We start from the raw sequence: 23,530 nt of genomic DNA, 5'->3' as shown, positions 1-23,530 counted from the left end.
TGATACAGTTCTGGGAACATTTATTTATTGAATGTATTTGCTGATAATCTTGTAGCAAATAATTCTACCAACTTGAATATTGAACCTGGAATATTTGCCGAAAATAATAGGTAATCAGAATCCAAGGCCATGATCTACTTAGCTCCTCACAGTTTGTTTATATTTTAATTTATATTCAATAAACTTCCAGCAGCTAATACAAAAGGAAAGCACATCAATGCATTTTTTCCAGTCATGGAGATGCAACTATATTCCATTTTAAAAAATCAGATTAATTTGATCTGTCAGTCAATGTTCTATCATTAAGAATGAGATCACGTAATTTTGGGAACTCTTGGAAGGTTACCACAATACAGGCTTTAGAATAAGGTTTATTCTAAGCATAGTTAATACATTTAACACTATATTCTATCATTCTTCCCTCAAATCTCACTGTTAACTATCTGCTTGCATCTTCCCCAATCATCAAACTGTGGATTTGGAAGAAAAAAAGAAAATCTTCGTGACTAATAAAATTAACCCTATAAAGATGGTGTGGGGCAGAGGTGGGTTTCAGCAGGTTCTGACCAGTTCTAGAGAACTGGTAGCGGAAATTTTAAGTAGTTTGGAGAACCGATAGTAAAATTCTGATTGGCCCCACCCCCATCTATTCTCTGCCTCCCAAGTCCCAGCTGATTGGGAGGAAATGGAGATTTTACAGTATCCTTCCCCTGCCATGCCCACCAAGCCACCCCCACCAAGCCATGCCACGCCTACCAAGCCACACCCACAGAACCAGTAATAAAAATTTTTGAAACCCACCACTGGTATGGGGCTGCAGTAAGATAATTTTAATGCAGTATTTAAAAAAATACCTAGCTCATGACTTCAAACAGTAAGCCTGCTAATCCTTAAATACAGTAGGAATATTAGGACAACTTAATGTCTCTGCCCAATTAGAATTTAATCATGGTTTATGTATGTTTTTTTTTTTAAAGAAACAATATTGAAAAAATAAAGGAGGAAATCCTTTCCGTCATATTTTGAAGTCAGCTAAGAATGATCTCCCTTAAGGAGATGTTTTTTAAAAAACTCTAAACCCAAAGTAGAATATTTATATACTTACTCATTTGGTACTGCAATGTGTATCCAGTAATGAATCCATTAGGTTTCTTTGGTGGCCCCCATGACAGTGTTACAGAGTCTTTTTCAAAATTTAGTATTTTTAGAAAGTGTAGTTTTTCTGGGACTGTAAAATACATATGTAAAAAAATGATCATGAATACACTTTTATTCATTTGTTCTTATAAAATTTATCCAGTTGGGCAATATAGGAATAAAGATATAGATACAGATATAGATTACCAAAAATACAGATGACTTTTCAAAATATATCTTATTGGTTAAATTCTGTAAACTAATTCCCTAAAATGAACATGACTTTTTTTTCAGGTTTCCAAAACTCAATTGGACTAGCTTGGAACATTTTAATAGTTTGCCTGTTGTTTAAAAGTTACAGTAGCTAAGTATTCAGCTTTGGAAAAATAAATACTATTTTATCAGAGGATTTCATTCACCCGTTTTTATAGAATGTATGTAGTTTTGGGGAAATCTAAGAAATGAAGAAAACAGGAGAGATATGTAATTTTCTCTTTCCTCAATTCTCCCATTTGAAATGAACTTAGTCATTCTTTCTAAATCCTGCCATCAGTCAGCATGGCCTTATGGGCTCTTGAATCTGCACTTGAAAAGGAATGTGTTATATTAAAGATATTAAGTAAAGTGCAAGAAGGTAGGGCATATGCTTTCAGTAGTACCTCCCTGCTTCTAACAGTAAATATTTGACTCCAGTGACAGTTTTTGTAACTCATTGGAGCTCTTATCTAATTTCTAATTGATATGAACCCATTGGGTTCTTAGAACATTCCAAGGAAGAATAATAAAACAATACACCTTTATCAAGCACAATAATAACAACTCTAGTATGTATATATAGTTGCAGTGACCAACTATAAAAACTCCCTTTTAATAATGAGATATTAATTTGATATCGCCAACTGTGAGAATGCCCAGATAAGGGAACAATGACTCACAACCAAGACAGCAGCAAAGGGAAAAAATACGGTGACAAAAGTTATCTATTCTTTTCTTTCTATTACCCTCCCCCTTCCCATTCTCCAACTTTACCTCCCTCTGGAGTTTGGAATTCATACGCAATGCTTTCAGGTCCATTTCCTTTGGAATTAAAAGCCAAGACGGTTAAGTGGTAGATGCTAAAAGGCTCTAAACCAGGAATCATTCCATCATTTCGGTCTGCCTTAAATGTCAAGGAGTGTTTCTCTGGGTGATGATTTTTTTCATCCAGACGGTTTCGGATTTTCCACCAGTTGACCTGCAGAAGGGATATTTGCTTGAAGTTTTGAAGCAGAGACCAGATCTGACTCTTTGACAGCATTCACATCACTAAATCAGCAACACGCATGCACACACACAGAGAGAGAAATACAAACACACCCATAGACAACCTAAGGTAAAGTTTCCCTCACACATATGTTCTAGTCGTTCCCAACTCTAGGGGGTGGTGCTCATCTCCGTTTCAAAGCCAAAGAGCCAGTGCTGTCCGAAGATGTCTCCATGGTCATGTGGCCAGCATGACTAAATGCCAAAGGAGCACATAACGCTGTTACCTTCCCACCAAAGATGGTCCCTATTTTTCTACTTGCATTTTTTACGTGCTTTCGAACTGCTAGATTGGCAGAAGCTGGGACAAGTAACTGGAGCTCACCCCGTTACGCAGCACTAGGGATTTGAACTGCTGAATTGCCAACCTTTTGATCGACAAGCTCAGCGGCTTAGCCACTGAGCCACCGCGTCCCTTATAGACAACCTAGCCAAAAATTAAAATTAGATAAATAGGCTTGCATTTTGTAGAAAGTCTTCATCTAGTTCTTTTGCTGAGCTGGTTAAACTAATGTTTAACAAGCATTTTACAAAAGCGTATTAATAATTCAAGGATCAAGGTCAACTGTGGGAAAACAGGGAGAACAATATCTACCTTATATCCTCTAAGATGTCCACGAACCCGATCTTTTGGAATTGTGGACCAGATGACTTTCGCCAGACTGCTATTCATGACTTGCACAATTACATTTGAAGGAGCTGCTTCTGGAACTGAACAAAGAGGAAGAAAACATTTATACGATAGCCTATATTCAACAGATAGTAGTAGGTTTTTACTTTGTGCTTATATGAACTGTAAGTTTAGTATAACATTCAACCATCCTCAATCTCAGAGGATCTCTTTTGGAAGTGAATGAGAGTTAATGAACTAGAATTTCAAATAGTACTCCAGGCAATTCTGAGATGACAGATATGGCATCTTTCTCACACTTCATTAGCACATTAATAAATGGAGCAGGGATTCCTCTGAGTTTAGATTTAGGCCCGTGACAGCCATTTGATAACCTGGATTTAAAATGATGGGGCAGTATAATGAAAAGCCACACACATAATCATATGTCAGTAATAGTAGTGTAATATAACTGATAGCATCTCGCCTAAGCCTTAATCCATGGGCATATATTTGAGCTAGGCGCATTAAAATGGGATTTACTCCAATTGAAGTTAACGGGACATATCTTGGAACAAATCCAAACAGAATTGGGCTTTATGAACTACAAATAGAACCTGCAACAAGAAATCCAAGTCTGGAATTCAGTTCAAGTCAGCCAACTTTTGTCTCTTCCATAAGGTGACCAGATTTTAACATTGGTAAAGAGGGACATTGTGGGCGTGGCTTATTTTGTGGGCGTGGCTAGCTGGTCATGTGACTGGGTGGGCGTGGCTAGCTCATCATGTGACCGGGTGGCCATGGCTATGTCTATAGGGTAAGGTGAACAGATTTTAACATTGGTAAGAAGGACACCATTGTGGGCGTGGCTTATTGTGTGGGCGTGGCTTGGAGGCCATGTGACTGGGTGGGCGTGGCTACCTGGTCATGTGACCGGGTGGCCATGGCTATGTGTATAGGGACTACTCAGAGGGCTGAAAAGTCATTTCTGACAGGTCCTCACACTTTTGACTGGTCCTCACACTTATGACCATCCTCACATTTATGCCCGTGCAGCATTCTTAACAACCATGTCACTCATTTCACAACTGCTTCTCTTCAACAAGGTGACAAGATAGGGCAAAAATGTAAAATGTGAGGACAGTCGTAAGTTCGAGGACTGGTCAAAAGTGTGAGGACCAGTCAAAAATAACTTTTTCAGCCCTCTGAGTAGTCCATATGCACAAAAGGACTAACCAGAGAGCTGAAAAAAGTCATTTCTGACAGGTCCTCGCACTTTTGACTGGTCCTCACACTTATGACCATCCTCACATTTATGCCCATGCAGCATTCTTAACAACCATGTCACTCATTTCACAACTGCTTCTCTTCAACATGGTGACAAGATAGGGCAAAAATGTAAAATGTGAGGACAGTCGTAAGTTCGAGGACTGGTCAAAAGTGTGAGGACCAGTCAAAAATAACTTTTTCAGCCCTCTGAGTAGTCCATATGCACAAAAGGACTAACCAGAGGGCTGAAAAAAGTCATTTCTGACAGGTCCTCGCACTTTTGACTGGTCCTCACACTTATGACCATCCTCACATTTATGCCCGTGCAGCATTCTTAACAACCATGTCACTCATTTCACAACTGCTTCTCTTCAACATGGTGACAAGATAGGGCAAAAATGTAAAATGTGAGGACAGTCGTAAGTTCGAGGACTGGTCAAAAGTGTGAGGACCAGTCAAAAATAACTTTTTCAGCCCTCTGAGTAGTCCATATGCACAAAAGGACTAACCAGAGAGCTGAAAAAAGTCATTTCTGACAGGTCCTCGCACTTTTGACTGGTCCTCACACTTATGACCATCCTCACATTTATGCCCATGCAGCATTCTTAACAACCATGTCACTCATTTCACAACTGCTTCTCTTCACCATGATGACAAGATAGGGCAAAAATGTAAAATGTGAGGACAGTCATAAGTTCGAGGACTGGTCAAAAGTGTGAGGACCAGTCAAAAATAACTTTTTCAGCCCTCTGAGTAGTCCATATGCATTAAAGGATTACAGCAATAGAGAGGGATGAAGGAATGGAAATTAGAGTAGGAGTGAGGGTAAGAGAGGGAGGAAGAGAGGAGGAGAAGGAGAAAGAAAGAGGAAGTAGGGAGGAGAAAAAGAGGGTGGGGGAAGAGAAAGTAAGAAGGAAAGAAAAGAGAGAGGTGGTAGGTTTGAGGAGAAAGATTGCTGTACAATAAAAAAGATGAAAGGGAAGAAAGCCAACCCCAAGCAAATATAAAGATATTAAGATAAAGAATGAATTGTTAAACTTTAAAGAATAAAAGAGAACAAATATGAATAAATAGCAATAATTAGAAACACACATACAAACATACAATGTATTTTCTTTGAACAGAATATTTGGCTGGTTCACAAATTTAAACAGCGTTTAGTCATTTCAATTAAATTTACAATTTCTATATTTCCTTTTTGCCATATTTATTCCTCATCTATTTTTTTAAAAAAACAATATTACCCTTCATCCTCATCTCTAATCTTAATCAAATTCAATTTTTCCCTTCTATTCTATATTATACCCCTTCCCATTGTCATCTATTTTTATATCCATCCTCACATTGTTTAATTATGTAATTATGTAATACAGTTGTTTAATACAAATTCAACATTTTAATATAAATCAATTAGTTATAAAACTATCTTTTTTGTATATTAATCAATATGAACATGAATATTCCAATTATTTCCATGCAATCCAATTTCTTACAAATCAATTAATTATATTTACCAATAATAATAAACCAAATAATTTCTCCCATATATTCCTCCGAACCACAACTTAACCATTTCTGCTTTCAACACAATATACAATTAATAGTATCTCAATTATTACAATTCCCTAGTTAAATACAGCTTTTTTTCCTTTGTGTTTTAAAATCTTGAACTCTCCTCCTAAATTTCCCATTGTTTGCAGTTTTTCACCTACCTTTTTTGGGGAGGAAAAATAAAAATAAAAATAAATCTCTCTCTGCCTCATTTTGTCACGCTGCACCAAAGACCCTGGTTTCGGTTTCGTTTCTGAAGCTTAGCTAGGGGAAAAAAAAACTGCTTTACACTGATTGCCTGTAGGGCGGCCCTTTGAAGCCCCGGGCAAGAGTTTAAACAGTTTTTTTTTCTTCTAGCCATCAGCTGGGGCTCAAGAAAAATCGGGACTTTTTTGAAACGCCGCGGGACGCGGGACAAATTGCTCAAAAGCGGGACTGTCCCGCCAAAAGCGGGACGTCTGGTCACCTTACTCTTCCAGTCCCTTTCTTTTCCATTCGCTAATCAGATTTATGCATTTTCTAAGCAGGTACAGTCATTCTCCAGATGCACTATATTTCTTGTTTCTAACTATTGCCCATACTCTTGAAAATAGCAAAGTCATTAATATTGTGTTTTAATATGTTCACCCTTTTGTCAGACCGCACTAGGCTAGAAAGTAGGAGTCTGTGAGTTCAAATCCCGCCTTAGCCACAAAAGTCAGCTGGGTGAATTTAGCCTAGTCATTCTCTCTCAGCCGAACCCATCTGACAGGGTTGTTGTTGTTGTTGTTGTGGGGAAAATAGGAGGAGAAAGGTGTGTTGAATATGTGGGTTGCCTTGAATTATTTCTAAAAATAAATGCAAATAAATAAATGAAATGAAAATAAATAAAAATGCTGTACAAACATCTTTCAGGTTATTGGTTGCATATTAATTTAATCTCTTTACAGCCATCTTCTTTTATGTCTCATGATGGAAAGAAAAGAAGGCAGGCATTTTTTTATTTCTCAAAAATCCTTGGTAGGTAAACTATGTTAGAATATCTAATGTTATTTCTCCGAGTCAGTCTATGACATTGTATGGGATATCCTACATATATCTATATCTTATATACCTTCAGGATCTTTGCCATTTCTTCCAGCTCTTGTAGGAGTATAGGTGTTTGTGTGCATGGGTATATGTGTAATGAAAGGAGAAGGAAATTGTATAAATGACAGTTTTACAACAGGCTAGACAAGTTCGGACTCGAATAACCAAGTTTTTAATTCAAGGCGAAAGGTGCGAAGGTCAGGGGCCAGCCAAAGCCCCAAGGGGAGTTGATTCCAGAGGGTGGGCGGCCCACAGAGAAGGCTCTGCCCCTAGGGGCTGCCAGCCAACATTGTCTCGCCGACAGCACCCTGAGCAGGCCCTCCCTATGGGCGTGAACCGGGTGATGGGATGTTGTTGCTGGCTGCAGGTGGTCCGCCAAATATCCTGGGCCTAAGCCATGTAAGGCTTTATAGGTCATCACCAGCACCTTGAATCTCACCCGGAGGGCAACCGGCAACCAATGCAGGTCGTGCAGGAGGGATGTTACATGGGAGTATCGGGATTCTCCTATCACAACCCGCGCGGCCGGATTTTGCACCAACTGAAGCCTCCGAGTGGTCCTCAAGGGGAGCCCCATGTAGAGAGCGTTATAGTAGTGTGACTCAGAATACTCCCAAAAGTGCTTTTTCAAGAGGCAACTGGACTTTCTTGTTTGCCTTTGAAGATGTTTTGCTTCTCATCCAAGATGAGAAACAAAACGTCTTCAAAGAAGAACCAAAAAGTCCAATTGCCTCTTGAAAAAGGACCTTTGGGACAACCACGACCTGGATGACTGAGAATCTCCATAGACAGACCCAGAATACTGCATTAGATGGGCCTATTTCCTGACTCATCAGGTCTCTTGTTATGCTTTATGTTCCAAAGATCAACGTCTGGCAGTTCTGATGATAAACCCAGAAAAATACAGGATTTCAAACAACACCCCAAGGTTACTAATATTATCAGAGCTCTGATCCGTGAAAATGTATAGCAGAATATTTATCTATAATATAATTCCACCAGCCAGATCACTTTTCAGCACCTTTGAATTTGAAAAACCATATATATGAGATTGTTTGTATCTCTCCCCACTTCCCATTACTTACTGTCCTCACTTGAATATCCAGTTAGTATATTAGGTTCAGGGCCAGATCCATATTTGTTCACTGCCTGGACTTTGATATCATAAGGCACAAAAGTAGGGGTGTTCTGCAATACTAGGAAATGTTTTTGCACTGTTTCTTCTTCCCATTCATTGGTATCCTGCTGTTTCCAGTTCACTTTGTATTCCAGACCAGGTCCATGATGCTCCATGGGCTTCAGTGGCTGCAAATGAAGTCAAAATTAGAACAATTAATCAGTGGAATGACTTGCCTCCAGAAATTGTGGGTGCTCCAACCCTGGAGGGTTTTAAGAAGAGACTGGGACAGCCACTTGTCTGAAATGGTATAGGATTTTCTGACTGAGCAGGAAGTTATATTAGAAGGCCTCCAAGGTCCCTTCCAACTCTATGATTCTGTTAAAATGAATCAGATATTGCAACACCGATACTACCAACAGCACAGTTCTTCAAGGAAGAAACAGTGGTGAAATCCAAAACTTTTTGCTACCAGTTCTGTGGGTGTGGCATGGTGGGCATGGTGTGGCGTGGTGGGCGTGGCAGGGGAAGGATACTGCAAAATCCCCATTCCCTCTCCACTCCTGGGGGAAGGATATTGCAAAATCTCCATTCCCACCACACTCTGGGGCCAGCTAAAGGTGGTATTTGTCAGTTCTCCAAACTATTCAAAATTTCCGCTACCATTTCTCCGAACTGCTCAAAATTTCCGCTACCAGTTCTTCAGAACCTGTCAGAACCTGCTGGATTTCACCCCTGGGAAGAAACCTTAACTTATATAATAAAACTGACTGTAAGTAAATTATCTGCAATAGGTGGGAGGTTGGTGAATGAAACCCCAGCTTTTTAAATGCACAATGTACTTAGTGCACATATGCAAAAAGGAGGAGGGCTTAAATTACCTGGTTGCAATCACCCTTTTGACATTGTCCAGACTTTCAAGGACACCTATATGTCTTGAAAAAAAATCTATAAAGCTATTTTTTTTTAAAAAAAAAAAACATCTTTCTATATATCAAAGAATGAAATGTAATTAACTTCTCACTTTCCTAAATTCTTCCAAACGTGAATTTGGAAAAGAGATACTGTAATGAGGCAAATGTATTTATTTATCTATATGTTGTCCATCTCATTATCCAAAGCCTATTAGTGTTTGTTTGGCTTACTCAATAAATGGCAAAGTACAATTATAATAACATAATAAACTACCTATGCCTGAGACCAAATCAGGCTTTTACAGATTCTTTGGAACTTTGTATGAATAACCAGCATTGTAACTTCATTCAGAAAATTCAGAAAAATAAACGCAATATAGTTAACCTAGTTTTGCAATTCATAGGCTAGAAGGCATGTACATGGCTGGCAGGACAGTTCAGGAACCATACTAATAATGCACACAGCACTATATTATGAGTTCTCTTTCTAAATTTTCAGCCAGGATTTGTTATATTTAATGAGGCATTTTGTAAAATTATTATTGGGGGAAGAGATAATCCAAAGCAGCATTCTTTTCACTTATTCCTAGTGACCTCTAGATAATTTTAAGAGAAATTTACCATTTATAATTGTAGGCCAGAAGATAAAAACCAGGAAAAGGCAAGGTAGAATTTTAGCATGAATTTTAAAATGTGACAAATTTCGTATTTTATACTCACTACACAATCAGTGCAGTTTCAAAGTATTGTCTTCAATCACAACTTATATATTCAATCAAATGCTACCCCATTGTGTACACTGGAGCTTCTTCAAAAGTTGTGTGACATATCATAACAAATGGGTCCATAACATTTATATAAGGTTGTTACCTCCCATGTCATGTTCATTTCATGTGGTTTGGAAGCCTCAATTCTGATGTTTTCTGGGTTCTTGTCTGGAGCTGCAATGCAAGAATAATTCAATTAAGCAATTTTTACTTAATCTCCCTATTACAAATATATCCAAGAGCAGTGCAATATTTAAGATGACCCTGTCAAAATGAAGATTTTGACAGACAAAATCCTGCATAATGTTCAGCTATATGTCCCTATTTTATTTATTGTCTTTATGATGCATCATAATTGATTTGACAACTCCAGTGAAAACTAATCTTGAAGACTGCCTTCCCTCATCTTATAAATATATTTGTGACAAACAAGCATACCATGTTCAGAATTGGTCAGGGCTAGGAGAAAAATGAAATTAATAACTAAAATTAATTACCTTTAAGATACTGATGAGAGAGAGAGAGAGAGAGAGAGAGAGAGAGAGAGAGAGAGAGAGAGAGAGAGAGAGAGAGAGAGAGATTCCTTCTTCAAGAAATCAATTTGTAAATTATAATTCCCAAACCTTCAATATCAACATCTATACTAATTTGATTTTCTTCTAACAGTTACATTTTGTTGAACTTTCTTTTTCTAGAGAAGGTATTTCTACAAGTGATTTTTCCAATATGTTTACTTGTCTACCTTCCACTATATATCAGTGGTGGTATTCAGCTGGTAGTGGCGGCTGCAGGAGGCTCTGCCCATCCGTTCGGACATCATCACATCCCATTTTTGACGCTCTGCGCATGCGCAGAAAGTCCTGCACATGTGCAGAGGTGTTGCACGCGCTCACATTTGCAAACCGGTAGCGAAGGTAACTGAATACCACCCATAATACACACACACACACACACATCATTTATAATTGGAAATCATGTCACAAAATTCTGAAAAGGACAATGGAAAGAAAAAAAACATGCAAACAATATGGATTTAGTCATTTTCATTAAAATGATAGGATTAGAACCAAATAGTAATTTTCACAAAGCAGCAGATGTTAATGGAATTATTCTAAAGAGATGGCTCAGTGGAACTGGAGAAACAGAAAGTATATCATCATTAATGTAAGGCATGGAACTGGAAAGCTGGGAAAATACAAAACCAACACTAACAATTATCAGGGGAATATAAATCAATAAGTCATTCAAAACATTTATTTCAGCAACCAGTTTTTTCATGTTATAACAAGAAAAATTGGTTGTGAACAGAAATTCTTTGGAGACTTGTGATTTAATAAAAATTATTTATGTTCTGATAACTCCTATTAAAAAATCATGCCTCTATAAAGAAAGGTGGGACTGAATTTGAAATATATCACATTAAATTTTGCAGGAAGTTTAAGTTAATTGAGAATTCTATAACAACCTAGGACCCCTTCAAAGCAGATCAGTTCATGAAAATGTATAGAACAGAAAGAAAAGAACAGTTTCTTGTTCATTTCATTAGAATTCTTTATATGTATAAAACAAGAGTCTCAAGTGGAGATTAAAGTAAATTATGTCACAATCCTAATGGAAATGAATTTTTAGTATGGTTTGCTTCTTCAGGTTCATAGCAGGGTGAATAGTAGCAGTAATTAAGTCTACCTAGGAATTACCTTTTTCCAGAAAAAGCTGAGTCACTTTCTAAATTATATGCCTTTCTCTAAACTTTAAAAATTGTAATAAATTTACTGTGGTTGGATATGTAGTCTATAAGATCCCAAAGGTGATTTTTCAAGATACAGCTGGACTTTCTTTGTTTTTCCTTGAAGACATTTCGCTTCTCATCCAAGAAGCTTCTTCAGTTCTGACTGAAGTTTCTTGGATGAGAGGCAAAAAGTCTTCAAGGAAAAACAAAGACAGTCCGGTTGCTTCTTGAAAAAAACACTTTTGGGACAACCATAACCTGAATGACTGAGAATCTCCATAGTCATTGAGTCTATAAAAGGTTTCCTACTGCTTTCTGGTACAATTATGTTTTAGAAATAGAAATAGAATAACAGAGTTGGAAGGGACCTTGGACGTCTTCTGGTCCAACCCCCTGTCCAGGCAGGAAACCCTACACCACTTCAGACAAATGGTTATCCAACATCTTCTTAAAAATTTCCAGTGTTGGAGCATTCACAACTTCAGGAGGCAAGTTATTCCACTGATTAATTGTTCTAACTGTCAGAAAATGTCTCCTTAGTTATAGGTTGCTTCTCTCCTTGATTAGTTTCCACCCATCACTTCTTGTCCTGCCCTCAGGTGCTTTGGAGAATAGTTTGACTCCTTCTTCTCAGGCAGCCCCTGAGATATTGGAACACTGCTGTCATGTCTCCCCTAGTCCTTCTTTTCATTAAACTAGACCAGGGGTCGGCAACTTTAAACACTTAAAGTGCCACAAAGGTCCTAACCGGAAGCCCCCCATTCAATTCTGGAGCCGACTAAAGTCTGGTTCCCCCACCATAGAGTCTCCTCCTAGCACGGCGTCCTTTTTCCTCTACCTGTCCTAACCAGAAGCCCTATCAATTGTGGAGCCGACTGGCGACAGGGAGCTGCAGCAGAGGGATGAAAGAGCCACATGCGACTCCAGAGCCACGGGTTGCTGACCCCTGAACTAGACATACCCAGTACCCGTAACCATTCTTCATATGTTTTAGCCTCCAATCCCGTAATCATCTTTGTTGCTTTTCTCTGCACTCTTTCTAGAGTCTCAACATCTTTTTTACATAGTGGTGACCAAAACTGAATGCAATATTCCAAGTGTGGCCTTACCAAGGCATTATAAAGTGGTATTAACACTTCACGTGATCTTGATTTATATGACATCCTTCCTTAGATCATCCAGGAAGGACTAGTCTTTCATTTGTACTTACTTGAGTGTACTTACTTTTAATGCTCCCTTCCAGCTCAATTATAGTTTTTTCCAAGAATGACAACCAGAATTAAAAAAAAAAAATCAAACACATTCAACCCTAGATTCATAATTAAGAGAATACACAAGAAAATAAAAAATAAAAGGTTTGAAAACAAACAAACCAAAGTGGTTATAATCTTCTATTGTGTATTTAGCTTACTGCCGACCCCCCTCCAAAAATCAAATTTTAAAATGCAAGATAACGATTCTGATAATACATTAGGTGCATTGCATATCAGTATACCTTCTTCCCCATTTGCAGTATATAATTATGTACCCAAAAAAAGCAATTAACAATACATACCAGCTGGAGGTGTCTCATATCGTTCTGATGGTTCGCTGGGCTTACTTCTCCCAACTACATTGACAGATATAACACGGAACTGGTAATTTACATAAGGGATCAGTGGTAAAACAACCATAGTATCGTTTCCTGGAAGCCTAATTAATTCCTGCCACTTTCCAGGCTCCCATCGGTTTTCTTCAAATTCCACAATGGATTCTAGAAAGGACAAGAAGAGGAAAAAAAACACAATAAGGAAAGCCTGTGAATTAAAGAACAAACTACCCTGGAATAAGGTGGATGAGAACTGAAAAAGATGATTCGCAACAAAGATCTTCAACAATAAATTAATTCAGCGGTGCTTTCATTTAGGATATATGGTTAATTCAAGGCTAATTATTTACTGTCAGTTTATAAAAGCCAGACTGTGGCAGAATAATTCTTCTTACCGTTAATTGGGCTATTGTTAATGCTTCCAGGACTCCAAGATAATCTAATATTTCTTGCCTGTTTTTCGGAGAGCTGCAGGTCCCCTGGTGGGTCAGGGACATCTAAAAAATAGGAAAGAAAAGCAAGAATGACTTCTAACTACAGTATGCAATTTTGAACTCAGCAAACCGTAATGATATTTATCAACAAAAGTTCTGTGCAACCCAGAAGGCTGCATTAAAGTTGAGAAACAATTCAAGAAATTAAAATCTGACACAACTGGTAGAAGTACCAAAGTTAGCTCCTGATTTCAGAGGCCTGTAACTAGTTTATCTTTAAAAAACAGAGGAAATTAGGGGATTGGAGTACAAGATCTCCAAGATCCCTTCCAGCCCTTGTTTCATAGTCCTATAACTAGCTTATTAAGAACCAGAAGAAATCAGGATACCTAGAAGCAGGGTGGGCTTCAAAAATTTTAGCAAGGGGTTTTCTGCCCAGTTGCTGAGTGAGCGTGGGCATGCTGAGCATGGCCTCGTCAGCCTCCTGCACCATGGTGGAGGGGCATTTTTGCCCTTCCTGGGTTCGGAGGATATTTTTGAGCCTCCAGGAGGGCGAAAATGGCCTTCCCAGGCTCCGATGGTCCTCAGGAGGGCAGAAATGAACCCATTTCCAGTCTTCCCAAACTTCCAGAGGCCCATTTTTCACCCTCCCCAAGCCTCCACACGCACCCTGCACTTACCTGCATCCAAAACAGGCCGCGTGGGGATCCCTGGGAGGGGTGGGGTAAGGTGGGCAGAGCCATCCAGGAGTGGGATTTGGGGGTTCTCCAAACTGCACAGAATCTTAGCTAGAGGTTCTCCCGAACCCCTGCGAACCCCCAACAGCCCACCCCTGCCTAGAAGACCTCCAAGCAGGGGTGAAATGCTCCCAGTTCGGACCGGATCGCCCGATCCAGTAGCGATGGCGGCGGGTGGTTCAAAGAACTGGTAACAAAAATCCCTGTGCGCCGCCCCCCCCCCCCCCATGCCCAGCTGAGCTGCGCGATCATCAGAGGCTTTTTTATTTATTTTTAAAAGCATTTTTTCTACAACCTCTTCGGCTGAAAAAATGCTTTTAAAAGTTAAAAAAAAAAGCCTCTGATGATCGTGCGGCTCAGTTGGGATCATCAGAGGCTTTTAAAACCATTTTTTATTTGGCTGAAGAGATTGTAGGAAAAAAAATGCCTTTAAAAGCCTCTGGCGATCCCAACTGAGTTGCCTGATTGTCAGAGATTTCTAAAAGCATTTTTTCTGCAACCTCTTAAGGTTGTAGAAAAAATGCTTTTAAAAATAAAAAAAAAACCAAAGTTGGCCATGCCCACCCAGTCACATTATCCCCCCACCAAGCCACGCCCAAGAACCGGTAGTAACAAAGTTTAGATTTCACCCCTGCCTCCAAAATCCCTTCTAGCCCTATGATTCAAAATAGCATGATCAGAGTTAGGTTTAGGCTACCTGCTCTTAGACTTGATAGACATAGTGGAACAGAGGCTTCATAAGTAGGAGAGCTTGTATTCCCAAGGAAGAAATGAAAATAAAGACATAAAAGTCTAAAATACTTTGATTTACTTGATTGAAGCTATCTAAAAGTAGTTATATCTCAGCAGTCCTTCTTTTGCTGATTCACTTTGCCCAGCTGGGGTTCCATTATGTACAGCTAACAGAAAATGGGGTCAACTTTGGGGTACAAAGGAGATTTGCCCAATGAAGGTCAGAGAGTCTATATGCTTCACCTTTCAAAAAATTACCAAGTAAACAAATCAGGATAGGATCAAGGTTTGTAAGGCTAAAAAAAAAAAAAAAAGAGCAGCGGAAGATTCAGAACAGATCAAATGGCTAGAAGGAATTCAACCCAGGAGCAAATGGACATGAGTTAGAAAACCTCTAACATCCCCTAGCTGTTGCTCTGGTGGGGTGGGGGTGGCATTTGGATTATCTAAATATATGCTATGTCTTTAAAACTGATTGGTTAGCCTGTTATATATATAAAAAAAATGGATTGCTAGCTCTCAGCAAGAGTCTCTACAAGAAAAAAGATGATTCATCCCACAAAGTTGAATAACTTGGGCTTCTATGATGCTATCTGTCAAACTTTATGGATGCTGCTTCTTTGTTTCAAGTACAAAAGCTGTTATTTACTACCAGTGGTAAAGTAGTAAGGTTGTTCACAATAACTGCCACTAGGTCCCTCTTTACTACTAACTGAAGCCCTGGCACTAGGTTTGATTTAGAATAAACTTCAAAAGGGCTTGACAAGTTCATCTTAAGAATCTCAGAGAAGCTAGCTTCTCAAACTCAGAAGAAGCTGTGCTTTAAAACAGTTGGTACATCTTTTTTCAGAAGAAACCACACAAACCATCCAGGGGTGGGTTCTACCTACCTTTACTACCGGTTCGCAATGGGGCCGCATGCACACTCTTCTGCACATGCGCAGAAGCGTTCTGATGACGTCAGGATTGGTGAGCGGAGCCTCCCGCCGGTTTTACTACCGGTTCTATAGAACCAGTCCGAAGGGGGCAACCCACCTCTGAAACCATCAGAATAAAAAAGCACTAGGCAGCCCATCTTCAATTTGGTGTTCTTCAGTGGCAGAAGAGCACAATTCCCAATGTTTGCAGGTGACAGAGTCACTTGGTCAGACTGGCTGATTATCTGTCTTGCTTCCTCTTCCAACGTGCATGTGTCTTCCATAAGAAAATATAGCACAAACCATGGAGCCATTTCTGATATTACTGGCTGTACGCATAGCTTTTTATGTTTCCTAATAGCGTAGAGGGAAGAAAGCTCACCCTCAGAAAGCTCTGTCTGATGTTCTTTATCCTTACATCAAAGGAACATAATTGTATCTACCCCTGCAATGCTTTAAAGATTGGCAGATATTGTAGAAACAGGCAAATTTATCTAGAAAGCTGCAAATGTGAACCGTAGAACAAAATAGCAACAAAAACAGTACACAGTAGGCATCAGTTCTGAAAATTCACTTCTGAGGATTGTCAGACTATTTAGAGCACTGGGGAGCCTTAGAATGAGATAATTTCAAATACACTTCTAGTTTTAAGGTGAGGGAATCTTTTTTCAGGCTCAATACTGACTTCAAGCAAAAAAATATTTCTATTCTAGTAGTAATTTGAATGTATTTCTTTTTATGTATGACATATTTCTTTCTGCTCCAAGGGAGATATATATATATATTTCTGCCGTAATAGCTAGAAATGTTCCCAACAAAGGTCAAATTTTATTTCTTGTCTCAGCCACAATGGGATTCTTATTAAGCAACTGTCCTAGTAATAGGAAAGAAATGAAATAGATGTAGAGAAGAATGCTACATAAATACCTGATTATTAAAGATTGTTAAAAATAGACATTCAAAATCTTTTTTAAAAAAATGGTAAGACATGGTTTGCTGCTAATGCTAAAAGAATAGATACAGCATATTCAGTCCTGCTAAATATTAATTTAATGCACTTCAAGGGAGGTAAAAGGAAAAGACTAATTTCACCCAGCTACAAATGAATCAAAATTACATGAGGCTCTTTATCAAAAATATCTGAAAAAGTGTTCAAATTTAATAGAGAACAATGCTTTAACAACTGGAAAAGCCAGGATTTCCACGTTCAAGGTAAAATAATTTTAAGTTCAGTATACTGCGTCATTGTAATATTAAATGGAGCTACTGGAATTATAGCCAAACAGCTTTGTTTAATATATTTAATTAAGCTATTATTATTTTTTTCTATCTTGCTTCTCCCTGGAGGTCAGCTTTGAACTTAGTGGCATACATTTCATTTAACACATTGTGTTTAATCAATTTATACACTGTTTATCTCCTGTCAAATATTTGCAAGGGATGTTTGACTTTTTTTCCATGCTGCATTTGCAATTATTAACTATTATAATTATAATTATAATTGTCTGCAATATTTTCTTCATGCTCAATCACCTCCTTAAAATCTCAATTCAATTGAAAACATTATGTCATGCCTCTATTGTGAAGATTCAATTTGCTGAAGCTAAGACAGTCTGGGTCTGGTAAATGCCTTGGATAGTGTAATGGCATGTTGGAATTGTCCCTTGTGGAACAAGGGGAAGAGATGCTGCAAGGGAGGCAGGAACTCCCAATGGCTTAACTATCAGAGAAAGAAACTTAGAAAGCACCCGTCCTGGGAATAAAGCAATAAAAAGTGATGGGGGAAGTCGTACTTTCAGATTTTCAAGATTCTGTTAATGTAGCCTCACAATAAATTAGATTTAGCTCATTTAGTCATGTCTCCTGTCTGGTTTACCCTGGTGAGCTGACAGATGGAGACATTATGTGCACTGCCTTGAATTACATGACTAAAGAAATATAATTACATCTAGGAACTGGCTAAAGAATTACAGTAAATTCAAAAATGAAAGTGTTTTAATATCTCTATTTATGTAATGCATGTAACCTTGACACCTTCATTATTTTTACATCCAGTCAAAAAAGGGGGTTTGGAAAAATCTGAAGTTTATGTGAGAATTTAGGGAATTTCACTCTAATGAATCAAACTAATATTGTTATTGGGCACAGAATTGGGAATTGAGTCCATTAATTTGCAGAGATGCACTAAGAATAGGTTCCCCAAAAAATCCAAAGGGATTTAAACTGGCAATATTAATTAGTTTGTGAACAGAAGAACAAAATTCACTTACCCAGGACAATTAGGCGGGAATCATCCGTGGCGCTATCAAGCAATGAAGTTCCTTCACATGTGTACACCCCCTCATCTTCTGGGCCCACATTTTGTATAACCAATGTATCCTTTTTAATCATAATTCTGTCAGGGAAAATACAAATTGTACATCTACAGTATATACCAGAACTACGCATTTTGCGCTTTTTTGAAAGATTTAGATATGCAGGTTTTTGCTTGTGAAGTAGTCTTTCAAGAATCAGTTCATCTTTCATCCAATTTGCATATTATATATAAATCCAATGTATATGCAGAGGGAAGAGGAGTGGATGATGGAAAGGAGGAAGAAACATAGAGAGATATTACCATTGTTACTTACCAAGAGAATTTAAAAGCTTTGCAAAGTGGAATTTGTCAATTTATGTTAATATAGAAATAATACACTGTTATGTAAAACTACAATACAGAACTAATTTTTTACCTCATAGGTGAAACAGGCATCCAATCTCCTGGCCTTTTTAGAAATGTGTAAAAATATGGATCTATCAGGTTTGATCCTTGCCTGCGGCTTATATCAGAGCAAGCAGGTTAGCACGCTGCAATGAGATTGGTTGAGGGAGTTCAACCAATCTCATTGCACGTATGTTGTGCACTGACAATAAAGATTTGAATTTGAATTTGAAAGTCAACTCCCTGCCTTTTAATTGGTTTTCACATTGATTTTTAATTAACAGAAAAACAGAATAGTAGAGTTAAAAGGGACATTGGAGGTCTTCTAGTCCAACCCCATGCTCAAGCAAGAGACACTATATCATTCTAGACAAATTGCTGTCCAATCTCTTCTTAAACATCTTCTGTGATGGAACACACACAATTTTTGGAGGCAAGTTGTTCTTTGTTCTCTGTTCTTATTTTTAGGTTGGTTCTCCCCTTGATTACAGTAGTGGCCAAAATTGTGGAAACCTTTTGGGGAAAGTGTATTTTTGAGGTTTGATGGCTAATAACACCACTTTTTTTTTTTTTTTTTTTTTTTGGAGTTTCAAGATAATCATATTCCACTGCTGGAATGGCCTGGGAATAGCCCAGACCTTAACCCAGTTGAAAATCTATGGAACCGACTAAAGAAACTTGTTAGTCAGAAGCGACCCAGCAATAAAACCCAGTTAATAGAACCAATCATTCAATCTTGGTTTCACATTATAACAGCTGCAGAACTAAAAGACTTGGTTCACTCCATGGGAAGACATTGTAAGGCCATAATTCATGCTAAAGGTTACCCAACTATTAAATGACATGGTGTATCTCGTTTTTTTCTACAAGTTTCACTTTTCTTCTTTATACTGTAACTGCTATTCTAATAGCAAATCCTTCATAAAAGTTATTGCATTACATTCTTGATTAAATTATCTTTCCATTGATATATAATGTTATGGTACTACACCCCAAAAAAGTGGTGTTATTAGCTAGCTTTAGATAATACACTTTTCTCAAAAGGTTTCCACACTTTTGGCCACTATTGTAGTTTCCATCCATTGTTTCTTGTCCAATTTTCAGGTGCTTTATGGCAGCCCTTTAGCTATTGAATGGTGTCACCTCTAGTCTTTCTTTTCATTAGACTAGACATATTCAGTTCTTCCAATTAGTCCCAAATGGGCTTTTTCAAGAGGCAACAGGAGTTTCTGGTTTTTCTTTGAAGACATTCCACTCCTCATCCAAGAAGCTTCTTCAGCTCTGAAGAAGCTGAAGAAGCTTCTTGGATGAGAAGCGAAATGCCTTCAAAAAAAAAAAACCAAAAAAACCCAAAAAAACCAAGAAAATCCAGTTGCCTCTTGAAAAAGCATCTTTAGAATAACCATGACCTGGATGACTGAGAATCTCCATAGACATTTATTTCTCCAACTTGTTTTTTTAGCCTCCAGTCCCTAATCATCTTTGTTGCTTTTCTCTGCACTTTTCCAGAGTCTCAACATCTTTTTGTATCAGAGTGACTCAAACTGTGTGAAGTATTCATTGTTGCCTTTTTAAGTTTCAAACTTTATATACTGTTTTGATGTTTTAATATTTTATCTGCACCCCATCCCGAATCCCACAATGAGAAAGATGGGAAGCTTTAAAACGATAAGAGAAATAAATAACACTCCATTTATAGAAACTGAAAATAATTATCATGGTTTAAAAAGATCAACCAGATCCAAGATCCTGAAAATAGCATTTTAAAAGTCAAATGTCAGACATACATGTCAATACTGGAATGATTCTGCGGTTGCTTCACATATACAAGACATGTGAGCTCATACATGATTTGCACAGAAGTATATACTTTTATATAAACAAAACGGTTATAAAATTGGAGTAGAATTTCCTTTTTTAAACAGTTTTGATGGAGAACTTTCATAGAATTATTTTTATTTCAGGGAACATGAATGGTTGCCAGTTGAGAATCTTTTTTTTAATTCTTTAAATAATTTTTTTCAAACCTAATACTTAAAAAAAAATGTGTAATATAATTTAATTTCCTGATAATCAAGTTATGTAACTTTAAAATTTTTCAATTTTCCCAAATTCCCACTTTGATATATGAATTCTAACATTTGACCACTAGAGGTCCTTCTAGGATCACAGAGGAATTTCCTATTCTATTCCAGAACAAAAGTTACTTTAAAGCAGAGGTCTTCAAACTTGGCAGCTTTAAGACTTGTGGACTTCAACTCCCAGAATTCATAGCTGGCTGGAGAGTTCTGGGAGTTGAAGTCCACAAGTCTTAAGCTGCCAAGTTTGGGGACCCCTGCTTTAAAGTATTACCAAGAAGGGAGTAGGTGGGAGAAATTACTGGTATATTCAAGGTCTTCCATTATTATCACTATTTCTAATCATGCTGAAAGGGAAAATATTTTATTTTTTCTCATTAAAAATTGAGTGTTTCTTATTCTTACTAAGTTCTCTGTTAGACCTGAAATAAATTAAAGCTCTTTTGGTTTTGAAATACATACTTTATTGTTTGTATAATACTTTACAATGTTATACCTCTCGTATCATTTTTACACCAACATCTATGAACTTCATATGTATTTGATATTTTCTAAAGAAGCCAAATGAACATCATCCTTCCATTAGAGATACTCTCAGCAAATAAGACATAAACGTATTTACTTTTAATTATGTATCTTTCTAAAAATGAAAGTGATTCACTATTGGGCACTGCCCATAAGATACAATATTATTTCTGTGAAATGCAAATTGATTAAAAGGAAAGAATAAAGACAAAGCATTATGTTGTTACCTTCCATCCTCAGTGTCATTCATCTCCAGTTCCTCTCCATCCTTTTTCCAAGAAATTTTAAACTGGTGTTTCAAATGTGGGTCACATTCAGAATGACATTTCAATAAAACTGAATGTGATTTCAAAACTTGTGGATTCTTAGGTATAATTGAAATTTTGGTAGCATCTAAAGAATTGAGAAAAAAAAATGCATGGCCATATATCATTTTGTTGTAAAATTACATTTCAATGGCAAAATATAGCAGGTTCTTTTGAAAATTGATTTACACGTTTTGTCTTATTTTTTCCTATAGATAAGGAATATTTATTGGAATTTATATAATATAATGAACTAGTATTCCTGTTTTTTCATGTGATGGAAATGTACATATCCATTTTTAAAATATATGTTGTTAAATACAAATTGTGCATTTAACAAAATATTATTGGAGAACAGTACACACATTTCAAAATACTTTTTACTATACATTGACACTTCCACATGGTAAGGTATGCACAAAAATTAATCATCTTCATCATTATCACCCTCTTTCTCCCCTCTACTTTTTACCAGGGTACCTAAGGAGCTCCTTACAGTTATGATTCCTGGCCATCTTACTCATTTGAGACATGTGTAAATCAATAAATAAGAATATTTGTCACTCAGGGTTGAAATGAGAGGTCCTTAGTGCTCTCTGACCTTGCTTGTTTTCTTGCAGATGTTTCATTACCAAACTAGGTAACATCATCAGTGGCACTAGCACTGATGATGTTACCTAGTTTGGGTAATGGAATGTCTGCAAGAAAACAAGCAAGGTCAGAGAGATTCAACCTGGAAATAAGGAGGAATTTTCTGACAGTAAGCGCAATCAACCAATGGAACAGCTTGCCTTTAGAAGTTGTGGGAGCTTCATCACCGAAAGCTTTCAAGAAGAGTCTGGACTGCCATTTGTCAGAAATGGTGTAGGGCCGTGATGGCGAACCTATGGCACATGTGCCAGAGGTGGCATGTGGAGCCATATCTGTGGACACGCGAGCATTGCCCTAGCTCAGCTCTAGCGCTGATTTTTGGGCCTTCCGGTCCCACTGGAAGTCAGGAAAAAGGCCATTTCCAGCCTCTCGAGGGCCTCTGGGGAGGTGGGAAAGGCCGTTTTCGTCCTCCCCAGGCTCCAAGAAAGCCTCTGGAGCCTCTGGAGGGAGAAAAATGGGTCTACCAGGCCCACTGTGCCATCGCGTGCCAAAAGCGGAGGGAGTACGGAGGGGTCACGTGTGCATGCGCGGAGGGGCAGGGCGCATTTAATTATGGGTGTGGGCATACACGCACACGCTTCCCCCACTTTTGGCACGCGACGGCAAAAAGGTTAGCCATCGCTGGTGTAGGGTCTCCTGCTTGGGCGGGGGTTGGACTAGATGACCTACAAGGTCCTTTCCAACTGTTAATCTGTTACATCAGATGTGTAAATGGCAAAAAGCAATTCTTATTCCTGCCCTTACAGCCAAATGTAAGTGTTTTATTGCATGCAGTAAAATTAACTGAATCTTTAACTATTGTTTATGTCCCCTTTTATATCACCTCTGACAGTGAGAGTAGCAGTGAGGGCACGCTTCCCAACAGAATTTTTCACCAGGCAGGTATAAAATCCAGCATCTTCCTTCCGTGTTTCTCTAATCTCCAGGGTTCCATTTTGATCCACCTCAAGGAGTTGCATGCTGTCATCTTTAGTCCTAGCAAGGAATTTGAAATCAGAAGCATGCAATTATTACTTATTAATAAACCTGATTTTTAAACTTTCCTTTAACAGTAATTCATCTGAGGGAGAAAAAGAAAATCCTGGAACAAGCCATGTTGGAAACACAGCCTATAAAAAACAGGCATAGGATTGAGAAATAATTTAACAGCATTAACCCAGAAGCAGTAAGACTGATTTCCAAGATCAAAAGTGTTCTGTGGTATCTTTTTCAAACTGTTTTATAGAAAAGTTATTTTCAGTCCTGTTGTTAGTGGCTAGAGGAAAATAATGGCAAGCTCATTTTAATTTGACAGCTGAAGGAAAAAAATAGCAAAACAAGGATATTGCATAGAATTAAGAATACACTTTCCTTCAGACATCTAAATTTTGTGCCATTCTAAAGGGGGATAGAGGGAAA

The 23,530-nt window shown here is 38.0% G+C and overlaps 1 protein-coding gene across 3 annotated transcripts in view; it reads right to left on the bottom strand.

Annotated features, from left to right (window-relative positions):
• The window catches only part of CHL1 (cell adhesion molecule L1 like), a 105,438-nt gene that overhangs the window by 14,662 nt on the left and 67,246 nt on the right, over positions 1-23,530 (bottom strand). For all 3 annotated transcript variants that reach the window (XM_070933564.1, XM_070933566.1, XM_070933565.1), the window contains 10 exons: positions 22,956-23,107; positions 21,404-21,569; positions 18,143-18,267; positions 13,448-13,549; positions 13,020-13,217; positions 9,839-9,909; positions 8,023-8,242; positions 3,035-3,150; positions 2,167-2,371; positions 1,106-1,228 (listed from right to left, as the gene is read on the bottom strand). In XM_070933564.1, coding sequence (XP_070789665.1) covers positions 1,106-1,228; positions 2,167-2,371; positions 3,035-3,150; positions 8,023-8,242; positions 9,839-9,909; positions 13,020-13,217; positions 13,448-13,549; positions 18,143-18,267; positions 21,404-21,569; positions 22,956-23,107 — 1,478 coding nt within the window. The remainder of the gene's footprint in view (positions 1-1,105; positions 1,229-2,166; positions 2,372-3,034; positions 3,151-8,022; positions 8,243-9,838; positions 9,910-13,019; positions 13,218-13,447; positions 13,550-18,142; positions 18,268-21,403; positions 21,570-22,955; positions 23,108-23,530) is intronic.

This window comes from Pituophis catenifer, unplaced genomic scaffold (genome assembly GCF_029215685.1).
Source record: "Pituophis catenifer annectens isolate HBS135680 unplaced genomic scaffold, rPitCat1.0.hap2 SCAF_2, whole genome shotgun sequence".
Classification (NCBI taxonomy): Eukaryota; Metazoa; Chordata; class Lepidosauria; order Squamata; family Colubridae; genus Pituophis; species Pituophis catenifer.
The sequence above is the reverse complement of the archived record's forward strand: the minus strand, read 5'-3'. Positions and strand labels throughout refer to the sequence as shown.